General features: G+C 47.2%; 1 protein-coding gene across 16 annotated transcripts in view; it reads left to right on the plus strand.

Annotated features, from left to right (window-relative positions):
• FGFR2 (fibroblast growth factor receptor 2) overlaps nt 1-22,563 on the plus strand; it is a 100,600-nt gene that overhangs the window by 34,042 nt on the left and 43,995 nt on the right. For all 16 annotated transcript variants that reach the window (XM_015590635.2, XM_015590637.2, XM_025047964.1 and 13 more), the window contains 2 exons: nt 2,779-2,948; nt 13,271-13,394. In XM_015590635.2, coding sequence (XP_015446121.1) covers nt 2,779-2,948; nt 13,271-13,394 — 294 coding nt within the window. The remainder of the gene's footprint in view (nt 1-2,778; nt 2,949-13,270; nt 13,395-22,563) is intronic.

Here is a 22,563-nt window from a genome sequence, read left to right on the forward strand (position 1 = left end):
GTCGTCTGCCTCTGCTGTGCTGACTCAGTTTTACGGCGCCCCGCCCACCTTGGTCTCTGAGGCGTTACATGAGAAGCATGGTGCCCATACCCTGTCGCATGGCTGTGTGTCTGTTGTGCACAAGCAGATCTTATAGGTGCAATTGTGACGATTGAAATTTCACCCCAGGGAAGTGGCTACCTGCCAGAAATTCCAGCAAAATTCTTTCACCCTTGTCCTGAAGTCATTCCTTAGGTGCCAAGACAAAAGTGCTGGCTGCCATTGTGCTGTTGCCACAGGCCAGGTCTGTACGGGCCCGTGCGATCTGGGCTGATCCCTGTGTGGGTTGCAGTGTCACCAACGGCTCAGCCCAGTGAGAGACGAACAGAGTAACCGCCTAGCGCCTTCGGCTGAATCCTACTTGTTAACATTTTAGGGACCATTTAAGTGGTACATAAGCGCCTATCTGTTGATTTCTTTTATGCAAACAAGAAGTCATTCCTCAGAATCAGCCCAGCTGTAACAGATGCTATCTGACAACACCATTACGTTAATATTTAGCTAATTCATATGAATAGGCTGTTGTTGTGTTTACTTAAACAAATGACTCGGGTACAGACACGTGACAGCGTGAGGTGTGCTTTCCATTTGGGTCAGGTTTGTAAATGTCTTTAAGTAGCGACAAAGCTCATTATTTATTTTGTGCTTTTAATGGGTTCTTTTTAGTGGCTGCGGATGGATTTTTCTAAGTAGAACCTTTTAACGTGAAAGATGACTGAAATTGTTTCAGGCCCCAGGAGTCTGGTGATAAATAGGAATCTAGTCCTCCTTGGTGAACCTCTCAGAAGAATAGTGTGTTTCTGGGCATTTGACCCCCGAAGCCAAGTGGCTGCCGAGGTGCCTTCCCATTGCAGGTGCAGCGGGGTTCAGAGCACAGAATGCATCCCATTCCTGCCCTCTGCTCCCCTCCCTCGCCTGCAGCCTTTCTGTCTGGCGTACGAGACTGACCAGTTTGGCCTTGCTTTTCTCTGTCTGGGGTTATGTACACACCACCTATATCCCGCCACCGTGACACGTAGGCAAGCGGAAGGATGAAGAGCATCCCCTTGTTAAGAAATCTCAGCTTTCACAGCAGGTTCAAGGGCAGGGGTGAGGCGGATAGGGGTCGGAGTTTCGGATGCACTTATTCTAATTCCTGCCTCTCCCACGAAAGCCTGGCTGCAAAGCGAAGGGGATCGTTAGCCCCCGGGAGCGGTGCCATCCACAGACTGGGGGACGAGACATCTCAGTCCTAATCGGAGACCGAGTCTCTGCCCGGGCCCCTTTGCCTCTGGTTTGTGGGGTATGTATGCTGTCGCTCAGTCCAACCCTCATCAGAAATGAGCAGTTCTGATGGGTCTTGTAGAAGTTCAGTGTTCTAGAATGTTCAAGGCCCCGTTGATGGATGCTTTTGGTTACCTGTTTGCTAAGACAGAGGTGTGTGTGTGTGAGAGAGAGACACAGAGAGCGAGTGAGAGAGAGCGAGAGAGAGAAATAGAGAGAGAGAGAGAGATAGAGATTGAGAGAGATTGAGATTGAGATTAAGTGCTGTACGAGATTTCAGTGGAAGCTCCGGGAGTCATATGGGAGGCCCTGTGCCTTCGGCCCAGGCTGGCTGACCGGGCTCACGTCTCACACGCCAGTGGTTGAAGGCATGGAGGCCAGCCCCTTGGAGAAGCTGGCTCTTACCAGCAGTGGACCAGAGCAGGGCAAAGACAGTGGCTCTGCCATCAAACTGTCTCAGCTCTGGTCCTGGCTGCCTCTCTTCCTAGCTCCATTGTGCTGGGCAGTTACTTCTCAGTTTTCCCACCTGTAACCAGGAGTTATAATAGTGCCTTTCTTGTCGGATTGTTGTCAGGATTAATGAGCTAAATAAGTAAGTGCTTTTAGGGCTGTGTTTGTCAAATAAGGAGCGCTCACTCAGTAACGGTCATTAGCGTTACGAGCGGGCGTGAAGAATTCACGACAGTCTTCCAGATGGATGCGGTGGCTCTGATTTGGATGAAACGTCCGTCATGTGGCAACTTTGAAAACCTCTTTTCTTGAGTTTAAAAAATCACTCGTACCTGTGACTTTGAGGGCCGTTTAGAGGGCACAACTTTTCATAACATTTTATTGGTAGCCTTCAGTTAGGTGCTTGGGAATGGTAGCATACGGCATTTACAACTACCACTGGAGAGAAGAAACCTTTTTCCATTTAAAAAATTAAAATACTTTTAGCGATGTGGTTTGTTGATTGTCATAAAAAGTGCCGGGAAGGTAACGATGCCTCCTCCCGGGATGATAAATTATACTATTGGTTATCCTTTAACGTAAAGCTGCAATGGATAAGTCAGTGTGGCTTGTTCTTACTAGCATGTGGATGTGATCGTTTCAGAGGCGCGGTGATCTAAAATGATACAGTTAGGGACGACTCAGCTGCTGTTGACGAATGTGTTGTCTCGGTGTGTGTAAAGTGGCATTTTAAAACACAACGCAACATAAATTTAAATTCTGGCACTAAGAACAAAGGGAAGGTGCCACAAAACACTTTTTCCCCCCAGTTAATAGACATAAACTAACAAGCACTTCATCTCCAGGGACTTTCTGCTGGGCCAGCTGGATTAGACTTCGGAATAGTTTCTCGTGATGTAAATATTACCCAGAGATTTTGAAAACGTCAGATCGTTCACATGCAAAATAAAACGAACTTACCTGTGAGGAGTTTAATAACGGAGAGGAAACTCTCTAACCACAGTCTAATGTCGTTTTCCAAAACAGGAGCGCCGTATTGGACCAACACAGAAAAGATGGAAAAGCGTCTGCACGCCGTGCCTGCAGCCAACACCGTCAAGTTTCGCTGTCCAGCTGGGGGAAATCCAACACCCACTATGAGGTGGCTGAAAAACGGAAAGGAATTTAAACAGGAACATCGCATCGGCGGTTACAAGGTAGAATTAATGCTTTCGAAATATTCTGTATCTTAATGTTTTTTATTGATTCCTTTTTGTAAGTCGTCAGAAGTTAGCAGGAACTAGAAGGAATTAAAAAAAAAATCAGTAATTATGATAACTGATCATTTCCCTGTTTGCTATTTTAAAAAAGAGTTACTCCGGACTTGCATATAATTTTAAAGTACAATCCCCATTTGCATTGTTTTTTATATGAAGCGAGTTCAATAACAGAAGGGGTCGAAAGTTGAGAGTCTGTTTTCTATATGCTTTATAGTCTGTAAAACCAGAACTGGAGCCGAATTTGAGAGGCGTAAGTACAGTTGCTGTATTTGAGAAGGGTTGTATGAGCAGCGGGTGGACGTGGGCTAGAGACTGGAGTGTGGAACACTTCGTACTGAGAGAGGATGCTGTGGAGATGTCAGAGACGGCCTCTCTGACCTTCATCTTCAAGGATTCCGTGGAGCCCATTACCGACTGTGCTGAAGTGCGGTCTCACCACTCATGGGCGGCCGGAACTGACAGCCATCTCCCCGAAGACGCCTGTCAGTGCCCGTCCAGGCCTCGGCTCTAACATTCAGCAGATGCTGACTGAGCACCCTCGGTGGCAGGCACCATCCCAGGCTCTGAGCAAAGCACAGGTCCAGCTCACAGGGGCTCCTCGTCCAGCACGGGAGGCAGACAAAAAAGCCGGAGGTCGGATCAGTGACATGGAAGAAATCAGAGGAGTGTTGTCCTGTAGATGAGCAGGGCGAGGGCGTGTTGGTTCCTTGGGAGACTAAGGAGAAAGGATCAGGGGAGGATTCTGGGCTGAGTTTGAAGGAAGGGCGTCTCGGAGAGAGAGATGGAATCTCCCAGTGGTTTAGTGTGGAAAAGGAGAATTTGAAGGATTTAGGATACGAGGAAGGCTTTGGGGACCTACCTCATCATGCAATTCTTTGGTGCATTTGGAACATGAACGGGCCTATTAGTTACCTATTGCTGTGTGACAAATTACTCTAAGACAAGGTAGCATTAAATAACAATGTTTATTATCTCAGTTTCCGTGGTCATGACTGTAACTGGGGTTTCAGCAAAGGCGCGGGGTTCTCATCTGCAGGATCAGGTCGGGCGGGGGAGGATTTGCCTCCAGACTCACCTCTCTGGTGGTTGTCGCGATCGGCTTCCTTGCAGGTTGTTGGACTGAGGGCCTCAGTTGCTCACTGGCCGGTGGCTGGAAGCCACCCCTGCTTCCTTGCCACGTGGGCCGCTCCATATGGCAGCTGGCTTCCTGAGCGTGAGCAGACGACGAGAGCCAGTGAGAGAGTGAGGAAGACAGAAGCCACAGCCTTTTGTAACCTAATCCTGGAAGTGCCTCCCACCGCTTTTGCTGTTTTCTGTTATGAAGCGGGTCACAAGGGGAGGAGGTGACCCACGGGCATGACTGTTAGGAGACATGGGGATGACAAGCCCCCTGAGAAATGGAGCAGGTGCCGTGGGTAGAGAGACGTTGCTTCAGCTCCGACCTCAGGTCCTCGCGAACCAGGCGGGAGAAGCTTTCTTGGTAGCAGCGGGGAGATGCCCAGAAGGACTTCTTTGGTGTGCCTCTCGCCTGTGTTTAACTCAAGCGACGTCACTTTAGGTGGCACGCCAGCCCCTGCCCCATCACTGTTGTGCCTAAATGGGCCTTCTCTCCACCCAGGTCCCCTGGAGCCCTTTCCTGAAACAGAGGATGGTAGGGGAAAGCCTGTGAGTCAATTTCTAAGAGCAGCGTCAGGTAGTTTATGCGTGAAGCAGATGTGAGGCACATCTGCTGGAAGGCGGGGCGCTTTCAAGCCGGGGAGGTTGGCACAGTACAGCTGCCGTCCACAGCTTCTCGTCGGTGGAAGCAGGAGGGTGATTTGTCTCTCTGTTCTTAGTTCAGTCCTTAGACAGACCAAGTGCAATGAGAGCGGAAGGTTGGCCCCTCCCCTCACCCCACCCCCTAAGAAGGACTAGATCAAGGAGGAGTTAAAGTGCTGGAGCAGTGGCCCCTAGAGAATCCTCACCACCACACGCTCTCTGAGCAGGTAACTGATGCAGCCCCTATGATTTATTCAAATACATCTTAAGGAGGAGAATGATGGTCAAAATCCTGGTGGTTAACTAATTTCCTCCCTTAAGACAGCCTTGGAAATAAGTACAAAGGGCCGATGAGCCTCCAGAAACTCCTGGTCTCAAAATAAATAGGACCAGCCTCGTGATTATGAATAGGGAGCATTTTGCAAATCTGAATTAGTGATTGCGAATAAGCTGGAAGACGAAGGGCGCCTAATGAGAAGATGCTGCTTGATTTTTAACAGGTGCAGTTCAGTTCTAATTACTGAAGGCTTCATTCTGCTAAATGAAGGGCACCTGTGCTCTAAAAGCATTGTGAGGAACGGTCACGAATACTGTCAGCCTGTCCTCGTGGATGCAGAGATGACCACAGTATTCTTGTTGTTTCACGGTTGAGCCGTTTCTGGAATGAAAGAGAAATGGAATTTGAGTGCACGAGACACACATCTAAAGTATATTTTGCTTAAGACAAGAGGGCCAAGAGGGGAGAGTACTGTACTTTGGGGACGTGACGTGCTGGCTGGCAATGACGAGGGTGTATTTCTTGCCCGGCTGGGCTTTTTCTGTGGAGGTGAGGCTGTGGCCAAGGGCCTGAGTGGCCCGGGTGGTGGGGAGTCATCTTGTCTAATGCAAAGGTAGTCAACCTGGATGCAGTAAGGGGTTTCCACAGCAGTTGTGGCGTTAGACATTCAGTGTGGGGACGTACCGGACACTCTTGGAAATTTCATCGAGCCCTAGAACTTGAAAGGGCAAGACAGAGACCTCTCTTCTCCTGGGCAGTTGTAGTTACCCAGAGTATAAGCCACTCTAGTGATGTGTAAGACCCACCGCAGGTGCCCAGGTTATGAAGTCACTGGAGGTCAAATGGTCTGACACCCACCTGCAGGCTTCCTGTGCTGGCCCACACTCCCTGACTGGTGCCACCCTGCTCCCAGCCCACGGGGCCACCTCCCAGGGCCTCGGCCTGGTCACTGGTGGTGCATTTTCCCTCTGATGCTTCTTTATTACCTACGTAAACTTTTAAAGAACCACTCTTGTGCACATTTGACCTGAGAGAACCATATTGTACAATCTATAGTTTCTACTCCTCAGCGCTCCCCCAAGAGGAGGGAGACCTAATTGACATGCAGAGGGCCTGTCGTCTAAATGACCACCTCCCCAACTGTGACCCCCTTTTTTAACACAGAAGCCAGGTGTCAAGTTTTCCAAGATGTATTTTTCCAGAAAGCAAGACCTGAGAGTTTCTGCAAACAAACGTGTTATTTCTTTGATTATTTTTTTTTCTCCGTACATCTCATTCTGTAAACGGTACTCCTGTGGCCCAGCAGTCTGTCTAGCCCTTTCTACCTGTTTATGCGTCGGGCACCTTGGCCTTCATTCATTGCGTTTCAGCTTGTTTTGAAGTGGCGTGCTTATGTGACCAGTGAAGGGAGGAGGGAACACAGAAAACCGAAACAAAATCAAAGAGAATTATGGAATGGGACAGAAAGCTCATTTTAATTAAAATGACCAATAGAGCTATTTGGGATTCTGCAGTTCAGGCTTATTTATCAAAGAACTCATGCTGAGCCATCCTTTGGTGATTAAGAGTCAAATTATTGTTTTTCTTAGCATGTGGGCAAAGGCTTGTCGAATAGTATTAATTTATTTAGAATGATAAAGCTTGAAGCATAACTATATCTCCCTAATTGTACTGATGCCTGGGCTTGACAGTGGGCAAGTTGTTCATGCTCTGGGTGTGTCAGGTCACCTTAAAATGAGCCGATTGGATAGATCACCTTGAATGTCCAGTTCCTTCCAGCTCTAAAAACTGATTTAGTAGCATAGCCATAATGCAGCATCAACCATTTCTCATCTTAAACAACAGCACAGATCTTGTGAAGAGGTTACCTTTACAGCTAGATATTTCACAGGGCTCCGAACAGTTATTACGATTTAATGCAGAAAAGCAAGAAGATGACTGGGATAATTAATGGACTACCTCAGTTCCCAGCCCATTCCTAGGTAATGACTTAGGCATGCAGGGGAAGAGTGTTCTCCAAAACCATCTTTCATGCCACTTGCTAACTGCGTAAGAACCGGGAGAGATCACAGGATGGAGCGTTCTGTGGAATTGGCTGACGAGCCCACAGCTCTAGGCATCCTGGTTCCCATGGAGCCGCTCAGCAGAGTGAAGCGTCATAGCATATGGACTGTTGGTTTCCAAGTATATTTTCGATTTAAGAAACGACAACATAAAAAACTGTTCTTTTATAATCATAACCAAACAGCTTTGGATGGATAGGTTAATTAGATTTACATTTGCTAGGTTGCTTATGTCATTTTAAAGACTTGATTCAATGTCATGCTTAACCGCAAAGTATGCTTATTTGGAAATATCACTATTAATGTCCTCATTCATATTTTTATACTTTGTTGGGCTTTTTTCTCAGCCAAGACATTTCAGCTTTAATCCCAGATCAAGCAGCCTGTGATGAGGAAGCAGGTGTATGTTGGTATCAGCCAGTGTGTATTGGCTGCTCACCTGTGTCTTGACTGTGTCAGGTGCCTCCTGTGTACCTTGCCCTCGGTCCCCTGCACAGCCCAAAGAGGCGGCACTGTTATTTTGCCTCTTTTTGAGATGAGATGCGTCACATGACTCCTAGGCGGTGGAGCTGCCATTTGGACTCAGGTGGTTTTGCTCCATATTCATGCTTTTATTAAACTGTTTTCTTCAAATGTGGGTCTGTGTTTTATGAGGACACTGTTAGGATAAGTGAGAAACACAGACAATAATGGCTTTAGATGGCCCAATGTATGCTGTTGAGAGCAAAGTTGAGGGTATTTTTAATTATGGTAGACTATATATAGCATAAAATTTGTCATTTATTTTTAAAACTTTTTCATCACCCCCAACATAAACTGTCTCCATTAAGCAATAACTCCCTACTCTTCCTCCCCCAGGCCCTGAAAACCACTAACCCACTTTCTATCTCTGTAAATTCTGTCTCTGTTCTAGGTGTCTCACATGGAATCATTGGATATTTGTCCTCTTGTATCTGGCTTATGTCACGTAATAGGTTCAGGGTTCATCCAGGTTGCCGTGTGAATCAGAACTCTGTTCCTTTTTATGGCTGAATAATTTTCCACCCTATGGATAGACCACGTGTTATTCATCTGCTGATGGACACTTGGGTTGTTTCCACCTTTGGGCTGCGGTGAATGACGCAGCTGTGAACATCAATGCACAAGCATCCGTCTCGAGTCCCCGCTTTCAGTCCCTTTGTATTTGTACCTAGGAGCGGGATTGCTGGGTCATACGGTAATTCTGTGACAAGCTTTCTGAGGAAGGTCTTGATTTTTGAAGAGTTAAATTCAGAAGGCAATGGGTGCCCTGCTGGCCTTTTCTGAGCACCTGGGAACAGGCATCTAGGAGAACAGCCTTGCATTTTGAATTCACTTCCTACCTCCTCTGGAGAGATCCATCCATTGTTAACTGGGTGGAGGGAAGCGTTTCTGCCACTGCCTAGAGAATCTCACCCAGCCCTGTTCGCTCTGCACCTCCGGAGAAGCAGACCATGTGGTATTTAAGCATTAAACAGGTGTCGCCTCTGCATCTGCGTGGTGATGAGCAGCAGTAAGTGCCCCAGCCCTTGACACATGTGAGTTCAGTTCGTGCACACACATCCATGAGGGGGATGGCTTGGAGTCTGCCAAGAGCCTGCTGAAGGTTGGGGTCTGGCATGGGATAATAAGGTTTTATGCATCCTAATGACAGCTGGTCTCTGTTGAATCGTAGTCCATGCGGCACCTTGACGAAGGCCAGGGTTAAAGGGATTGCGGTCTTTCTGGGTAAATTGGGCCGTGGTGCCGTTGGAAGGAAGTCTTGGCAGTATTTATTCACACATGGACGTAGCATTCATCGACTGGGCACAGAGTAAAACTTTCCGTCCAGCTTCTGCATGTTGATTCCACTGATCATTGAACACCTGGGTATTTGGAAATGTCTGAATTTTTTTTCGCAATGGAGAAACCAAACATCCAGGTTATAGCCTAGGTCTTTGACCTTTTTCACCTTTCACATAGGTGTTTGGTGTCACAAAGGAAATCTTCATGCCCGGTTGTCACCTGAAGGGTAGCTAGGGGTTTAACGTGCACCTTGGAAGATTTAGGTAACAGAGGAATTCCACAAAAACCTGTTTGGGCCACCTTTAGCCTTTGTGATGACAGAGTGTGGAATGTTTGTGGAATCCAGTTTTTGTATTACAAGTAAGAGCATTTAGGCCATTAGCTTCTTTCTGTTTTGTTTCAGTATTGAAATGTTATTTTTAAGTCTTCAGTGAACATAGTTTTGAAGCCTCATGCTCGCATTCTGTTTCTTGGCAGATGAAAAATAATGATGAATTCCACAAAGATTTGGCCATGGGCAGGAATGAAAAGAGAGAATTGTGCATGTGTCCGTCGGTGCAGGGTCTCTCTCCTCCCGGCTCTCGTGTTCAGTCAGTCAGTGACAAGTGCAGTGGTTCCGCAGCAGATCAGCTGGCACCGAAGGGAGGCCCAGGGAGCTGGTTTATTTCACATTTTCGTTGTGTGTGCGCGCGATTTCTGTTTAAGTTTGAAAAGTGAAAATGAGGAAAAAGTAAACATTTATAATCCCACCACTTCGTTATAGGAAAGATATTGCTAACAATCTAGTACATTTTCTTTCGGATTTTAGCAATGTTTATACAGATACGCTTATGGATTCAGGCCTGTATGCATCTATAGAGTTGCACATGTGTGTGTATTTTTTTTTTTACAAAATGACATCATGAATATTCATATTGGTATTCAGCCTACTTTTTGTCATTTATCAGTGACTATTAATGATACCTGGCCAGGTCTGAACATAGGAATACCTCATTCTTTTTAATGACTGTATGCTATTCTGTTGGAATGAATTACATACATCAGTTTATAGAAGATAAACTATACATTATCAGTGACTCTCTCAATGGATTGCTGTTTTTCTGCTGTTACAAACAGTGCTTGAGGCAACAGTCTTGTTCGCTCGCCTTGAACTCATCCTGCTATTTTCTGTGTAGGCTTGATTTCTAGAAGTGGAATTAACTGGGTCAAAAAAAAAAAATACGTTTTGCTCATTTTAACAGTCACTATGGAATTATTTTATGTTCCCATTCTCTGTTTGAGTTTCTCTTTCCCAGCACCCTCACCACATACTCAGTGACATCTATCTTTCTAATTTTTGTTAATCAGCTGGTGAATAACAGTGTCTCATTATTGTTTTGATTGGCATTTCCCTGATCGTTAATGAGGTGAAATGTCTTTTCATATGTTTATTGGGTCTTTACATCCCTTTTTCTGTGACAGTGAGGAATTTAGAAAAACATGTTGAAGAGGACATCTTGCATTTTTGTTGGAAGGGTGATTTCTTTTCGTTTACACTAAATCGTGGTATGGAAACAGAATGTTTTTTAAAAAAATCAACACCCAAATCTTTGTGCCTTTCTTCCCTACCTTTATGGAGTTACTGTTTGTAGTCTCTTAGCTTGTCATTGAGCGACCACTGTTCATGGTAGGATACGAAAGTGTCATACCGTCCCGCTATTGGTGGCTTCTGAGGGCATCCATTTGAAAAATGCCACAGCTCATAAAATTTGGTGATATGTCAAGGAATCAAACGCTGGAGCCCTGATACGAGAGAATAAATATTAACAGCGCTGCATGGGGCGGTATCGATTGAGTCCCAAGGTCTCTGGGAGGGCAGAAACATCTTGTTTGGTAAATGTGTTTCTCCTTGTGAAAGCATTTTATAAATGTTGACTTACTGATATTTGTAGTGCATCTCCAGGAAGTGGCTCTTTGGGAGCATGTGCCCCTGCAGAGGGAGCTAACGTGGAATGCCACAGTGGCAGCGAGGGACTTGGCTGACCATAGGCCCTAGGGTTAAAAATGGCAGTGGTATGCTGAGCTGCATATGCCAAGATTTAGTTAGTGTCGTGGGCACAGGCAGACGGTGCCTTCCCTGTCACTTCAGGTTCAGCTCCATTTGGAATACTCTGTGTGTCCAATCTGGATCCAGGCACAAGAAAGACATTGACAGTTTGGACGGGGTCCAGAGACAGGCACTAGCCATGATTAAGGGCTTACGGGCATGACATCTGAGTAGGGGCTCAAAGAACTGAATATTTACAGCAGGGCTAAATGCTGGATTACGGGGCTTGATGACGTTAAGAGACCCGTGGCTTCATCCCTAAGTTGCCCTCCACGTGACTGATTCCTCGGGAGCCAGGAAAGTCCCATTTCGCACCCCCCGCCTCGAGAGCATGGGGGTAGGGAGGGTCTCATCGTGGACCCACTTGCCTCGAGTTAAATCAGGGAGCTGGTACTTGCCTCTTCGTGCTCTGAGCGTACAGCTCCAGGGAAGTACGCAGGATTCAGAGAATTTTAATTGCACTAGAAAAATTGGCACCCACATCTGTCTTCTTCAGAACATTCCTTCTATACATTCTGCACAGAAGGCGCTTCTTCTCCCTCCTGAGAGGAGACCTAACCTCTTGTTTTGGGTTCTCCTACAAGTCTGTGGCCCTGCCATGGGCAGGGAGTGAGTCTTCTGCAATGTGGAGTGTAGACTTTCTCCATTGTAGATCTGATGCCTTCAGATTCATTTTACTTCTGGGCGTTTCACCTGTGACAGAATGAATGTCTGTCATCAGCTCCATGACACGAGACTCCGAAGCAACCTCCATGGTTATACAGGGGGGTCAGTGGCAGGCAGCAGCTGAAGCACGGTGACCGTCTGCCCAGAACTCGTCTTAATTCATTGCTTGTCCTCTTGTTAAGAAGAGTCCAGCTCTCACCCCTGTGATCCTTCATGAGACTGTCAGTGATGAGCAAGTGATCTTGCTTTTGAACCTGGCATCAGTCAGTCTGGTTGGCTGTAATGGCTCGTGAAGAACTGAGCGCCCGACATGAAGCTTTGTGCTGGGGCGTGCCCTTGTAATCTCTTACCTCTGCTGCCACTGCTTTTCAAAGTGGACAGCTGCTCTGCCCTCCCGTGTTTATAGTGGAGCACTCACAAGATGACTCTTTTCTGCTCTAGTTTAGTTCCTTGACTCACTCGTGTGCTTGCAAAGGCTCTGCCGGTATTATCGGTTTTTACGTGATTAAGGCAGAACACCCTTGGAGTGCTTGGGGGGGGGTCATTCAGAAGGTCAGTTGAAATTCCTGAAACGATAGTTAAAATTAGTAGGCCCTGGCTTCGTTTTTTTTATTTCCATTTCTCCCAGAGTGCCTTGTCCAAAATACCCCTAAAGAATGATTGGATTCAGAGAGCAATATTAAAGCCTTGACCCCAAATGCAGAAGATGAAATCTGCATTTGGTCCTAGTAAGGAAAAGTCATGCTCGCTTGACAATTTGAGAATTAAAATATTTTAAAAGCAAGGTGGGAACATTAGAGCCTGGCCTGTTTGCATGTTGACAGAATGTGGGCGGGACTCATAATAACTTATATTTACACGTGCCGCTTACCTTTGGAAAGTCTCAAGGAGTTGGTAAGCACATGGCTGGTCACCCAAAGGCCATATTTGGAGTTCTGAGCATCTCTCTCAGAAACGTGCAGCATCTATTCAGCTGCCACCAGAGGTGGGAAGAATGTACCTATGTCCCCAGCTGAAACTTCTCGAGACTTCCAGCCAGCCTCTGAGGGCCGTGGGGAGAGAAAGGAGAGGCTTTTAAACTTGAAGGCTTCTACAACAGTATCAGCACCTGCCTCGTGGGCTCCTTGGGAAAAGTAGCTTAGCCGAGGTAGGAACGGATGCTCAGAGCAGTGCCTGGCATACAGTAAGTGCTCACGAGTGTTGGCCCTGGATTGTTCCTTGGGGGACGAGGGTCCGAGGGTTCCCACTGGATGAGCAGCCTGGTGGCTCACCTTCCCTGAGCACCGATACTGTGCCAGGGTTCAGGTTCCTTGGCCACTTGGCTGTTCTTGGATGAACCCTCAAACCTATGACAGTAAGAGACTCACTCCACATACTCTTGGGTATCTGAACATAGCAGTATCTATTGGCTAGACATTCACCGTGATGACAAGTTGTTTCTGTCATCATTCTGAGTACTTACTACGAGGAAAATTTAGAATTCAGCTGATTCTTCTTTTTTCTACCTACCTTGTCTCACACAACTCCTTTTTAAATCAAGAAAGCAATGTACCTGGTAGTCTGTGCTATGACTGTGAAGTAACCACCTCCACTTTCATCTTTTCAGGTACGAAACCAGCATTGGAGCCTTATTATGGAAAGTGTGGTCCCATCCGACAAAGGAAATTATACCTGCGTGGTAGAGAACGAATACGGCTCCATCAATCACACATACCACCTGGATGTCGTTGGTGAGTTTGCTTCTCCCAGAGTGGCAGCTGTCCATCAGCCTGCTGTAGCTGGACTCATTTGAAGTCGTGAAAGTGAGTCTTATTTCTCCCCGTGGTTTAAGGAGAGTTGGTTCGTTTTCGTGCTTTCCAAATACAGGCTGTCATTCGAGAAGGATTCCTCTGTCATTCGACAATGTTCTGTTTCCTGGTAAGCCAGGTTTTGTGTGTTCTGCGTGATCCTCTTGGTGCTTAAGTGTCGTCTTGTATAAAATCGACGTGGTGTGAAATGTGCTGACATTCTGGAAGCTGAGATTACTCTGAGAAAATGTTAGTGTGTACAGGGCAAGGGTACAGATAATGCTACAGGAGAACTTTGTTTTTAAAAGAGAGGCAGCATTATCTAAAAAAGAGTAACCGTGTGATGCTGGCTGAAGCGTAAAGGGAAAGATATTATGATGACCGATCCTTAGAGTAGAGAGGTCAATGCCAAGGGTTCTCCACTTCCACCAGAAGAAAGTCACTAGACACTGCAAGTTCGATGTCTGTCCCCAGAAGCTATTCCTTTGAAAAGGGAGCCATGTATATGGTCTTATAAGTACCTTTTAATCAAAATGCTATTTTAATTATCTCAAGACCGCATAGCTTATTTTCTTAGAAACACACATTTCTTCCTGCCTTGCCTATTATGAATGGGTTTCGTCGTAACTGATAAAGAAACAGTGTTTCTCCATCTTGTTGGAGGATTGATAACATATGGGAACTCCACAGAGGACATGTCTCATTGTAACAGGGATGCTGGACTAAGACCTTTTTTTTGTAGAAGCCGTTTTTTCTCTGTGTTGTCATCTATTCGGACTCTTAATATGGCCACCTGTCTTTGAGTCCTTGCTGTGGGTTACCCAGTTGGCCCTTCTCTACCTGAGACTCCCTGACTCCTCCGAAGGTCTCAACTCAAAGCGCACCTTGATTCATTTTGCCCTAATGTGACCCTTTGTATGTCTGCAAACTTGGCCTACCCACTGGGTGTCTATAAACAAGGCTTTCCTCCATTACTTCTGATGCGTGTGTCCCTAGTATTATGAGCTCACATGTGGACATTTCTTCTCCTTCAATAAAATATAAACCCTTTGAAGAGAGAGATCCCAAGGTATTTGAATTGCTCAAAGAACCATTAAAAAAACTTTCCAAGAGCTTGATTAACCAGATTACATAGATTTGTTTAATTGAAGTTTTTTAGGTTAACTGAAAATTAAACAGAAACCCATTTTGATTTTCTACCAAGTGGAAGTAAATTACATCCATAAGAAACTCTGCCTGAGAAAGCATGATGTAGTCTTTATTTCCATTTGTGTGTACATATTCAGTGGAATAAAAAAGTATTTGTAACATTATGTTTTTGTTATTTAGAAGTCTTCAGGTGAAATTTGATGGGTTTTTGTATAATGTAGGTCCTACGGATGTTCATGAAAGACTGAGTTTTAGAGTCTTCTTTTCTTACAGAGTTTTATGGAATGTTTCTTAGTGGGAATTACTATGTACAGATATTTTACAAAACGAACACGAAGCAAAGTCACTCTCAAATATGAGAAGAAAATGGTTAACATTTATTTTGGCATCAGTGTGGTATAAATCCATTGATCAAAGCGCACGCGACTTGGACTTCGCTTCGGGCCTCGTGTATCCCGAATTTGACATGAAAGCGTTTCTATTTAAGGAAAGAAGAAATTGGAGGCCAAAAGTTCTAAATACCTAATTCTGAATATAAGTCATTTATTGTGGGAATAAAGTATCTGGGCTTATAGCAGTGTGGGGGGAACATGGCTTTGCATAGGTCCACCAGTCGTCCATTAAGGTTGGTTGGGGCGATTCCAGGGGTCAGAAGACACATCTTGGCCACTGTGGCCAGGGACTCTTGCTCATGGCAGGTTTGAGGTTGAGTTGTTATGTAAAACATTCAAAAGCCCCTCACCCCACCTCCCCTTTGAGCTGTCTGGCAGCGCCTCTCTGCGAAGCCCTGAAATCCCTTAGAGTTTAGGCTCGGGTTTGAGTTGGGCTGCTGAATAATGGAATTCTGCTGTCTAATGTTAATCCCCCTGGCAGTCGGTCTTGTTGAAAAGAGCATATGATTCACTGGTGTAATGTAGAGGGAGCGTAGAGTGTATGGAGTAATGCAGAGAAAGGCCTGATTATGTCACAAATTTGGGAGCTCGCCCAGCTAAGCGTGGGCCAATAATGACACAATACTGGTTGGGAATATCCGTTAAAGCTCAGCCCTAATAATTTTCCAAGTCTTGGACCTTCTTTATAAATAGAAGCCAGAAGTCAGTGGAGTATAAGACATTTTCAGGAAAGATGGAGGTGTGAAATACTCTCATCTTTGCTCAAAACCCTAGTAATTGCTTTGAGCAGCACTAATAAAATAAGAATTGAGTCAGCTAAAGAGTCCCATGTAGACTGACTTACAGGGCTGGCAGACAATCATTCCGAACATCTCAGCGAGTGGCGACCAAAGGGATTCAGGCTCGAACGATGAATTTCTAGTGGCCCACAAGTTCAAGTTTAATCTGTCACCTCGTGACCCCGGCTTCCCGGCTCCATCACAGAACATCAGAGAGTGCACCGGCGAACGCGAAGCCCTGTCCTCGTTCACCTTCTCCCAGGTGTTAGCTTTGTTGCTACGATACGTAGATCTGTGGTTCAGATATTACGAAGCATCCACATAGGCGAGGGCTTTTCATCAAAAAGCCCTGCCTGGGCAGGCATTCCCGCAAGCACGAGAACGTCGGCACTGGGTCATTTCAGTGACATTCTTGTGTTCTGGAATCGAACGCCACTGTTGTGGGCGAGGGACATGCTTTCGTGGACGGCGGCCCTTAAAGGGGCCTTGCTCGATCCTCATTAAAATCGACACCATCGCTTTTCAGTCATTCACTTGCGAGGGGAAATTAGCGTGCAGCTCCACGTTTTGGTAATTGTGGGAGTAATAACACACGCCCCCTCCCCCCGCCCCCTGTCCCCGAGAGCTGGCCACGGGAGGTGGCAAGTTTTGGGCCCAGTTCCTCAGTGAATGAGGCCGAAGCGCTGGATGGAGCAGCTGCAACCTAGGATAAGTCAATTAACTGTGGCTTCACGATTTTTACTTCTGAAAAGGAAGGAGTTGAAACTCCCTTGTGCTAGACAAAGGGCGCCTGGCATCGTGGAAAGAGCAGGCAGGTTTGTCGGCCCACACGCCGGGTTACTGAGCGAACTGGGACAGTTACTGGCTTCTCTGAGCCCGTTTTCTCATCAGTAAAACTGGAACGGTGATACGTACTCATTCCTACGACGAGCGAGTCACGGCGCCTGGGGCTGCTTAACGAATGACCACGAGCCGGATGGCTGCAAACGACGGAAATGTTTTCTGTCTCCGTTCTGGAAGCCAGGAGTCTGAAGTCGAGGTGCCCCTGCCGGAGACACTGAGGGAGAATCCGTTTGACGCCTCTCTCCCAGCTTCTGCTCGCTGTCCTCAGCCCTTGGCTTGTAGACGCATCACTCTGGTCTCTGCTTCTGTCTGCCTGTGGCCTTCCTCCTTGCGTACGCCTCAAATCCGCCTCCGTTTTTCTCTTATAAGGATACCTGTCATTGGATTTGGGGTACCCCCTAAATTTAGAATGAACAGATCTTGGGGTTCTTAACTTAATTACAGTCACTTTCTCAGGTTAGGATATAGGCTTATTTGTTTGGGGGGCCACAGTTCAACCCACTGCCAGGGTTACGAGTAATCACTTGGGTTAATGATGAAAACACCCATTTGGCACCTAGGTGACCAGCAAAGAAAGCTGGTGTCCTTCCTTTCAAACCTGGGTGCTTCTGAGAGTTAGAAGGCATCTTCAATACCTTTTCTTAGACTCAATCCGAAGTTTATTAAACAAGCCAAATGTCACGTGGGGACCAGCGGAAGTGGCCAGTAGCTGCCGTCCACGTGTCCTGCCAAGGTTACCGCCTTTGGTTAATGCCACCGTCAAGGCCGTCCTGGTACTGACTCGGTCGCCGGACCTGCAGAAAAGGATCAAAGACTTTGAGGGCCCCAAGGTCATGGAGTTGGCCTCCGTCTCTACCTCTCACCCCGTTTACAGCCGAGGACATCCAGGTTCAGGGATGGGATGGGGGTGGGGATGGAAGTGATTTGCTAAGGACTTAAAGGAACTCCAGAGCTGGGGCCTTCATCCGGGTTTTCCCAAATCCTAGATTCACGCTCTGCGCCCCAGGTTGATGTCTCCGCATTCGGATGACGGGTATGGACCGGCATGGCTGCTGCAGCAAGGCTCTAAAAGGGTCTGCTGTTACCCCCACCCCATGTTCAACTCTTCGTTGCAAAACAAGAATGTGAGAAAGAGATGTGGGAGAGAGAGAAGTATTTGAAAGACTAGTTGCTCCTTCTTATGTATACAGAAATCTTCGGCTTTGAATTACGAACTTTTGCTCTCGGGGGTGTCCAGTTCTGCATTCCCGGAGAACCTTGGACCTTTTTACCTGGCATTGGATATTTCAGGGGACAGAGTGCAGTGGAGGTGGAAATGGTGCCTCCGGATTTGCCAAGACAGCTGTGCCTACTCCTCTATCAACGTGACTTTCCAGGAATTTGTCCTCCCCTGGGACAAGAGCTGTAAGTGGCAGACAGTGTCGTGGGGGATGGTCGGGAGCCTGTTAGGGGCCAAGCATCCCTCGGGCTGTGTGGAGATGGCTCAGGCCTCCTTACCAGCCCCGACTTGCTCGGCGCAGACCGGATTGGTGCTGTCGACTAGTCCTTGACATCAATCTGCTGTAACCGGGCCCCAGACATGACAGGACGCAGCTCGAAAGCATGAAGGAATTCGTCCTGCTGCTGACTCCCCCACCCCCCCCCAGGTGTGTGTCGGGAGGAATGAAGCCTTTCATGCCAGTCACTAACTGATAAGTCTGACTGCGAGGTTGATACCTGGCACTGAGCTTTTGGCCGCCTGTCCCCAGTGGGAGAAGGAGAAATTGCATGAATTTTGCTTACTGCTTGGGGCAGCCTCCATCCTGGGGAGACAGTCTCCTATGTGGTCCCGGAACAGAAGGAAAGGGACAGAGGCAAGTTAGAGTCCCTCCAGGGTGAATTTTGGACTTTGGAACAAAGTCGTGTTTAAGTAAATGAAGAAGGTGGCCTTAATTAAGTAGTCAGTTGGTTTATTACTGAAGCTGTCAAAATTGGGGTCATTCTTGCTCACTTCCGCTTACAGAAGACCCCTCTCTGTGCTGGTTTCTGTCACACGGCGGCTTCTGGACAAAGCTTTGGTTTCCCTGTGTGATTGTGGATGGGGGGGTTGACTGGTAGGTAGCGTTACACCACGCACTGCCGTGTATCCAGAGATTTTAACACATGGAACACCTGACTCACAATCTAAGTTGCTATGCTCACACATTTCCCTTGTTCTCACCAGGCCTCAGCTGCACAGAGCCCCTTGGGGTTCTGACCGCGAAGCGTCTTGACCTAGGGGCTTCCTGGCCGGGCCTCGTTTGATTTTCCATCTTCGCAATCTCGCTATCGAATAGCTCCTTTCCGTTTCTTGCTCTACGTTTAAGAACTGGTGTTTCTCCTAGTACTGGTTCTGCGTGCCAGCTCCAGGATTGCGAAATCTAGCTGGAGGGAGGCAGAAAGCCCCTCCGCTGAACACAGGCTGAGGTGCCATGCCGAGTCATGGGTCACAGCGAAAGCCTTTGTCAGCGGGCTTGTCTGGCCAACGTGGAACCGTGGACCTGGAGCTGGCCGCGTGGGAGCAAGGTCTCGTTGCCGTGTGAGTGGCTCCAGCACCTACCTCTCCCTTTTCTTCCAAACCACTGCCCCCTCCTCTGCCCTCCAGGGCCTCCACTCCTTGTATGAGCAGCACCGGAGGCTCTGGCGGGAGTCACGTGGGAGAATGGTTCAAATTCTGGCCCCCTCCTTTGCCAGCTCTGTGGTCTTGCAAGTCATGGAAACTCCGAGACTCAGGTCTCTCATCTGTAAAATGGGGGCGGTGATCCATTTTCGTCATAGCACGTTCTGGAGGATGAGGAAACAGTAATACCTCGTGGTTGTTGCTGCTGTCATTAGCTGGTCTCAGACCTCCTCTAGGCTGTGTCTCTAGGCTGAGACGCATTCGCTCAGCCCAGCCCTGGTCAAAGGAGGGGGCCGGTCCTCTCTTTTCTTCCACAGATTTCAAAACTTCCTTTGGTGGCTACTGTTTAATGAGCTTTCGGTTGCTACAGAGTGGCTTTTCATACCTGTTCACCACAGGGATTCCAGGGGGGCAGAAGCTGGTCATTGGGCAGCTGCATCACCCCACATGTACTGACCAGAAGTACATGCTCTCTTGGGGGACTGATACTGGCCAGAGGCTGAGAGCAGGTGGCGTCCGTGGGTGCCAGCTCCCGGGTTGGAGCAGGCACACGCCAGCGTGGATGGGGCATGTTAGAACTTTGCAGGATCAGCACTTTGGCCCTGTTCTTTGCAAGCCATCAATTGCCCTCTGCCCCATAGCTGAGGAATGAAGCCTTATTGATTGCTTTAGGTTCTGGCAGGGGGCCTGGCTGAGGTGGCTGGGCAGAGGGCTAATAATTGACCTCCTGCCTGATCTTTGACATTGAGTCTATGGTGTGGGCAAAGAGGATGCAGAAGTGTCACAGGCAAATTAATGTCTTAGAGCGTTTTGTACGTAGAGGGTCACTTCGCCGTACCTGGAGATAATGTAGGGGACAGGGGACAGAAAGCTGCTGCTGTCAGAGCACGGGCAAGGAAGCTTGGTGTGAAGATGGACATGCATGATGGCGGTCGCAGTGCCCCGTAACGAGCCACAACTCAGCGAGCTTTCTATCAGTATGTGCTGGATGGAATTAATAGAAAAATAGTTTAATGAGTTACTTAGGTTTGGAATTTTGTGGTTCTTAACATATTGCAAATTCCAAAGCGAGAATTCTTCAGCGTTTCTCTCTAAACTCATCTCTACAACTTTGTTTAACGGTCACCTTTGTAAAGCGAAAGACCCCATGTGGGATGTATTATGCTTACTCCTGTTAAGATGTGAGTGTACAAATACCGTCATTGTCTTCCCTTCGGAATGATTCATCCACCAGAGCACTTCGATGGAGTCTCCCCGCTCCCCACCTTAGAACACCCACTGTGGTAGTCACAGCCTTTATGTCTGGTTTAATTTCGCAGTCAGGGAGAAGGCGGGGCAGAAATGTCCTAATGTGTCATAGGGATACAGCGCCAACTTAGAGGGCACGTGAGTCGGAAAGGTGGCCTCTAGAGTCACGGTTGTCTTTCCCTGTAGTGAGGACAGATGCAGGTGGGAGGTGGGAAGATGCAGGTGGGAGGGGTCTTGGTGTTGCTATGCGGACGTTTTTCCGTTTCTCCCGAGAAGAGAGAGATGAGGGGAGAAAACAGCAGAGCCCTGTAGTGGGAATTATCTCTGTTTATTGTACTGTAATAATTAATCCTCTATCTATGGAGCAGCCTGTACTTGGCCTAGACGATGACGTATGTGACAGTTAGTTGAATCAGACAGGGTCTTCGCCCTCTCGGAGTTCTCATGTCACAGTACAAGACCCCGAGCTACCACAGCGAGAAGATGCCTGGAACCCGATAGACCTGCCCTCCCCTCCCCTCCCCTTCATCCCCTCCCCTCCCCTCCAATAGGATTCTCTCAAACAAGGCCTGTAGGAATTCCAGCCATCCCCAACAAGGGCTCAAATCAACAGGTCAGATCAGGCCTCAGACACGATCCCCATCATAGCAGGATGAAAGTGTCCTTTGAGAGACAGGCATTCGATATTATTCTGGAAGTTTTCCTTTATCTGCAAAAGTCCTCATTTATTGGGTTCAGTATATATTCTGGCCTGAGACCGAAAGGTGAAGGATTTAGTCCTTGAAATGGTACATTTTGGTCAAAAGAAAGAAAACCACTCTGTATGAAACCATCACTGAATGTTCAGTAGGGCGTGAGCTTGGCTGCAGGCTGGCTTGTGGCATTTTGTCAACCTGCACAGCGAGAAGAGAAGTAGATTTCAGATTGGAGCCTTTTGTGAGGTGGCTGACTATTTTGAATCTTCTCTTTAGATGATGCTTATAGCTGGGAATATCTAGAATCACTTATTTGCAGCGTCTGAGTTTGCCTCTGAGAAAACAAATGAGCTTTTATTGTTACAGCTTCTCATGTGGTTGGAACCACAGGGAGGCATTTTTTTGTTGTTGTTTGCTCAGATGGGCTGAATGCTTTTGCTTCTGCTTGAACCACCCCAGGAGCAAAATAAAGCATCTGCGAGGTTAGCGTGATAGATTTTTCTAGACTTCCCCCAGAAGTAAGGCTTTTTAACGGTGAAAGTTGATGAAACCTGTCAGCGTTTTTACCGTGGCCATCTTTCCACGTCTCTACATCTCGATCTACTTCATTCTTGTGAGTGGCCCCTGTGCCGGTCTGTCCTGGATATAGTGTAATGTAATCATTCCTCTGTCGTACAGCTTTCATTTTCCAGTTACAAAGAGGCTACAGTGACAAGCTTCGCACACACCTATTTATTGGGCATCTAGGTGAATATATTTATAGGATAAATTTCTAGGGGGGGACTAACCAAGTCCTATTTTCCATAGATGTCAGCAAAACATTTTCAGTCTAAAGAGCTGCTTTCTGAGGCTGCCGTCTTCAGGGACTCCCCAGTAGTTTGGTTTTTAGCCTTTTTTGCAAATCGTTTGAGAAAAGATACTCTCATTTGGAGTTCAGCCTTTGTAACAAGAGGGTATGTTTAATTCCTGGACTGTTTTTTTTTTTTTTTTAACCTTTCCAGTATATTCTCCCATGAAGGAAACTCATTTATGCAGACACCAGCTGATAATCTTGCATTCCTGAAAGATGTCGCGCCCCCTGTGGCAAGTGGCAGGGTGCTGAGCCCTGTGATGGAGCTCCCCAGCATGACTGCCCTCAGCTGTGTTTACCCCATCTCCTGGGGGCGGGGCCGGGGGGGAGACTGACGTCTGAGTTTTACATCAGTGAAAGCCAAGCACAGTGTAGGGAGGGACCTTGTGCAGAGCCTTTGTGTCAGGAGAGAGAAAAGCTCTCATTTACTAAACTTGGACAAGATAAATATACTTAACTAATTGGGAAGGCAGAGTTTCCCTGATCCTAGTTATACATCTTGTTTACTCTGTGATATT

This window comes from Pteropus alecto, unplaced genomic scaffold (genome assembly GCF_000325575.1).
Source record: "Pteropus alecto unplaced genomic scaffold, ASM32557v1 scaffold205, whole genome shotgun sequence".
Taxonomy (NCBI): Eukaryota; Metazoa; Chordata; class Mammalia; order Chiroptera; family Pteropodidae; genus Pteropus; species Pteropus alecto.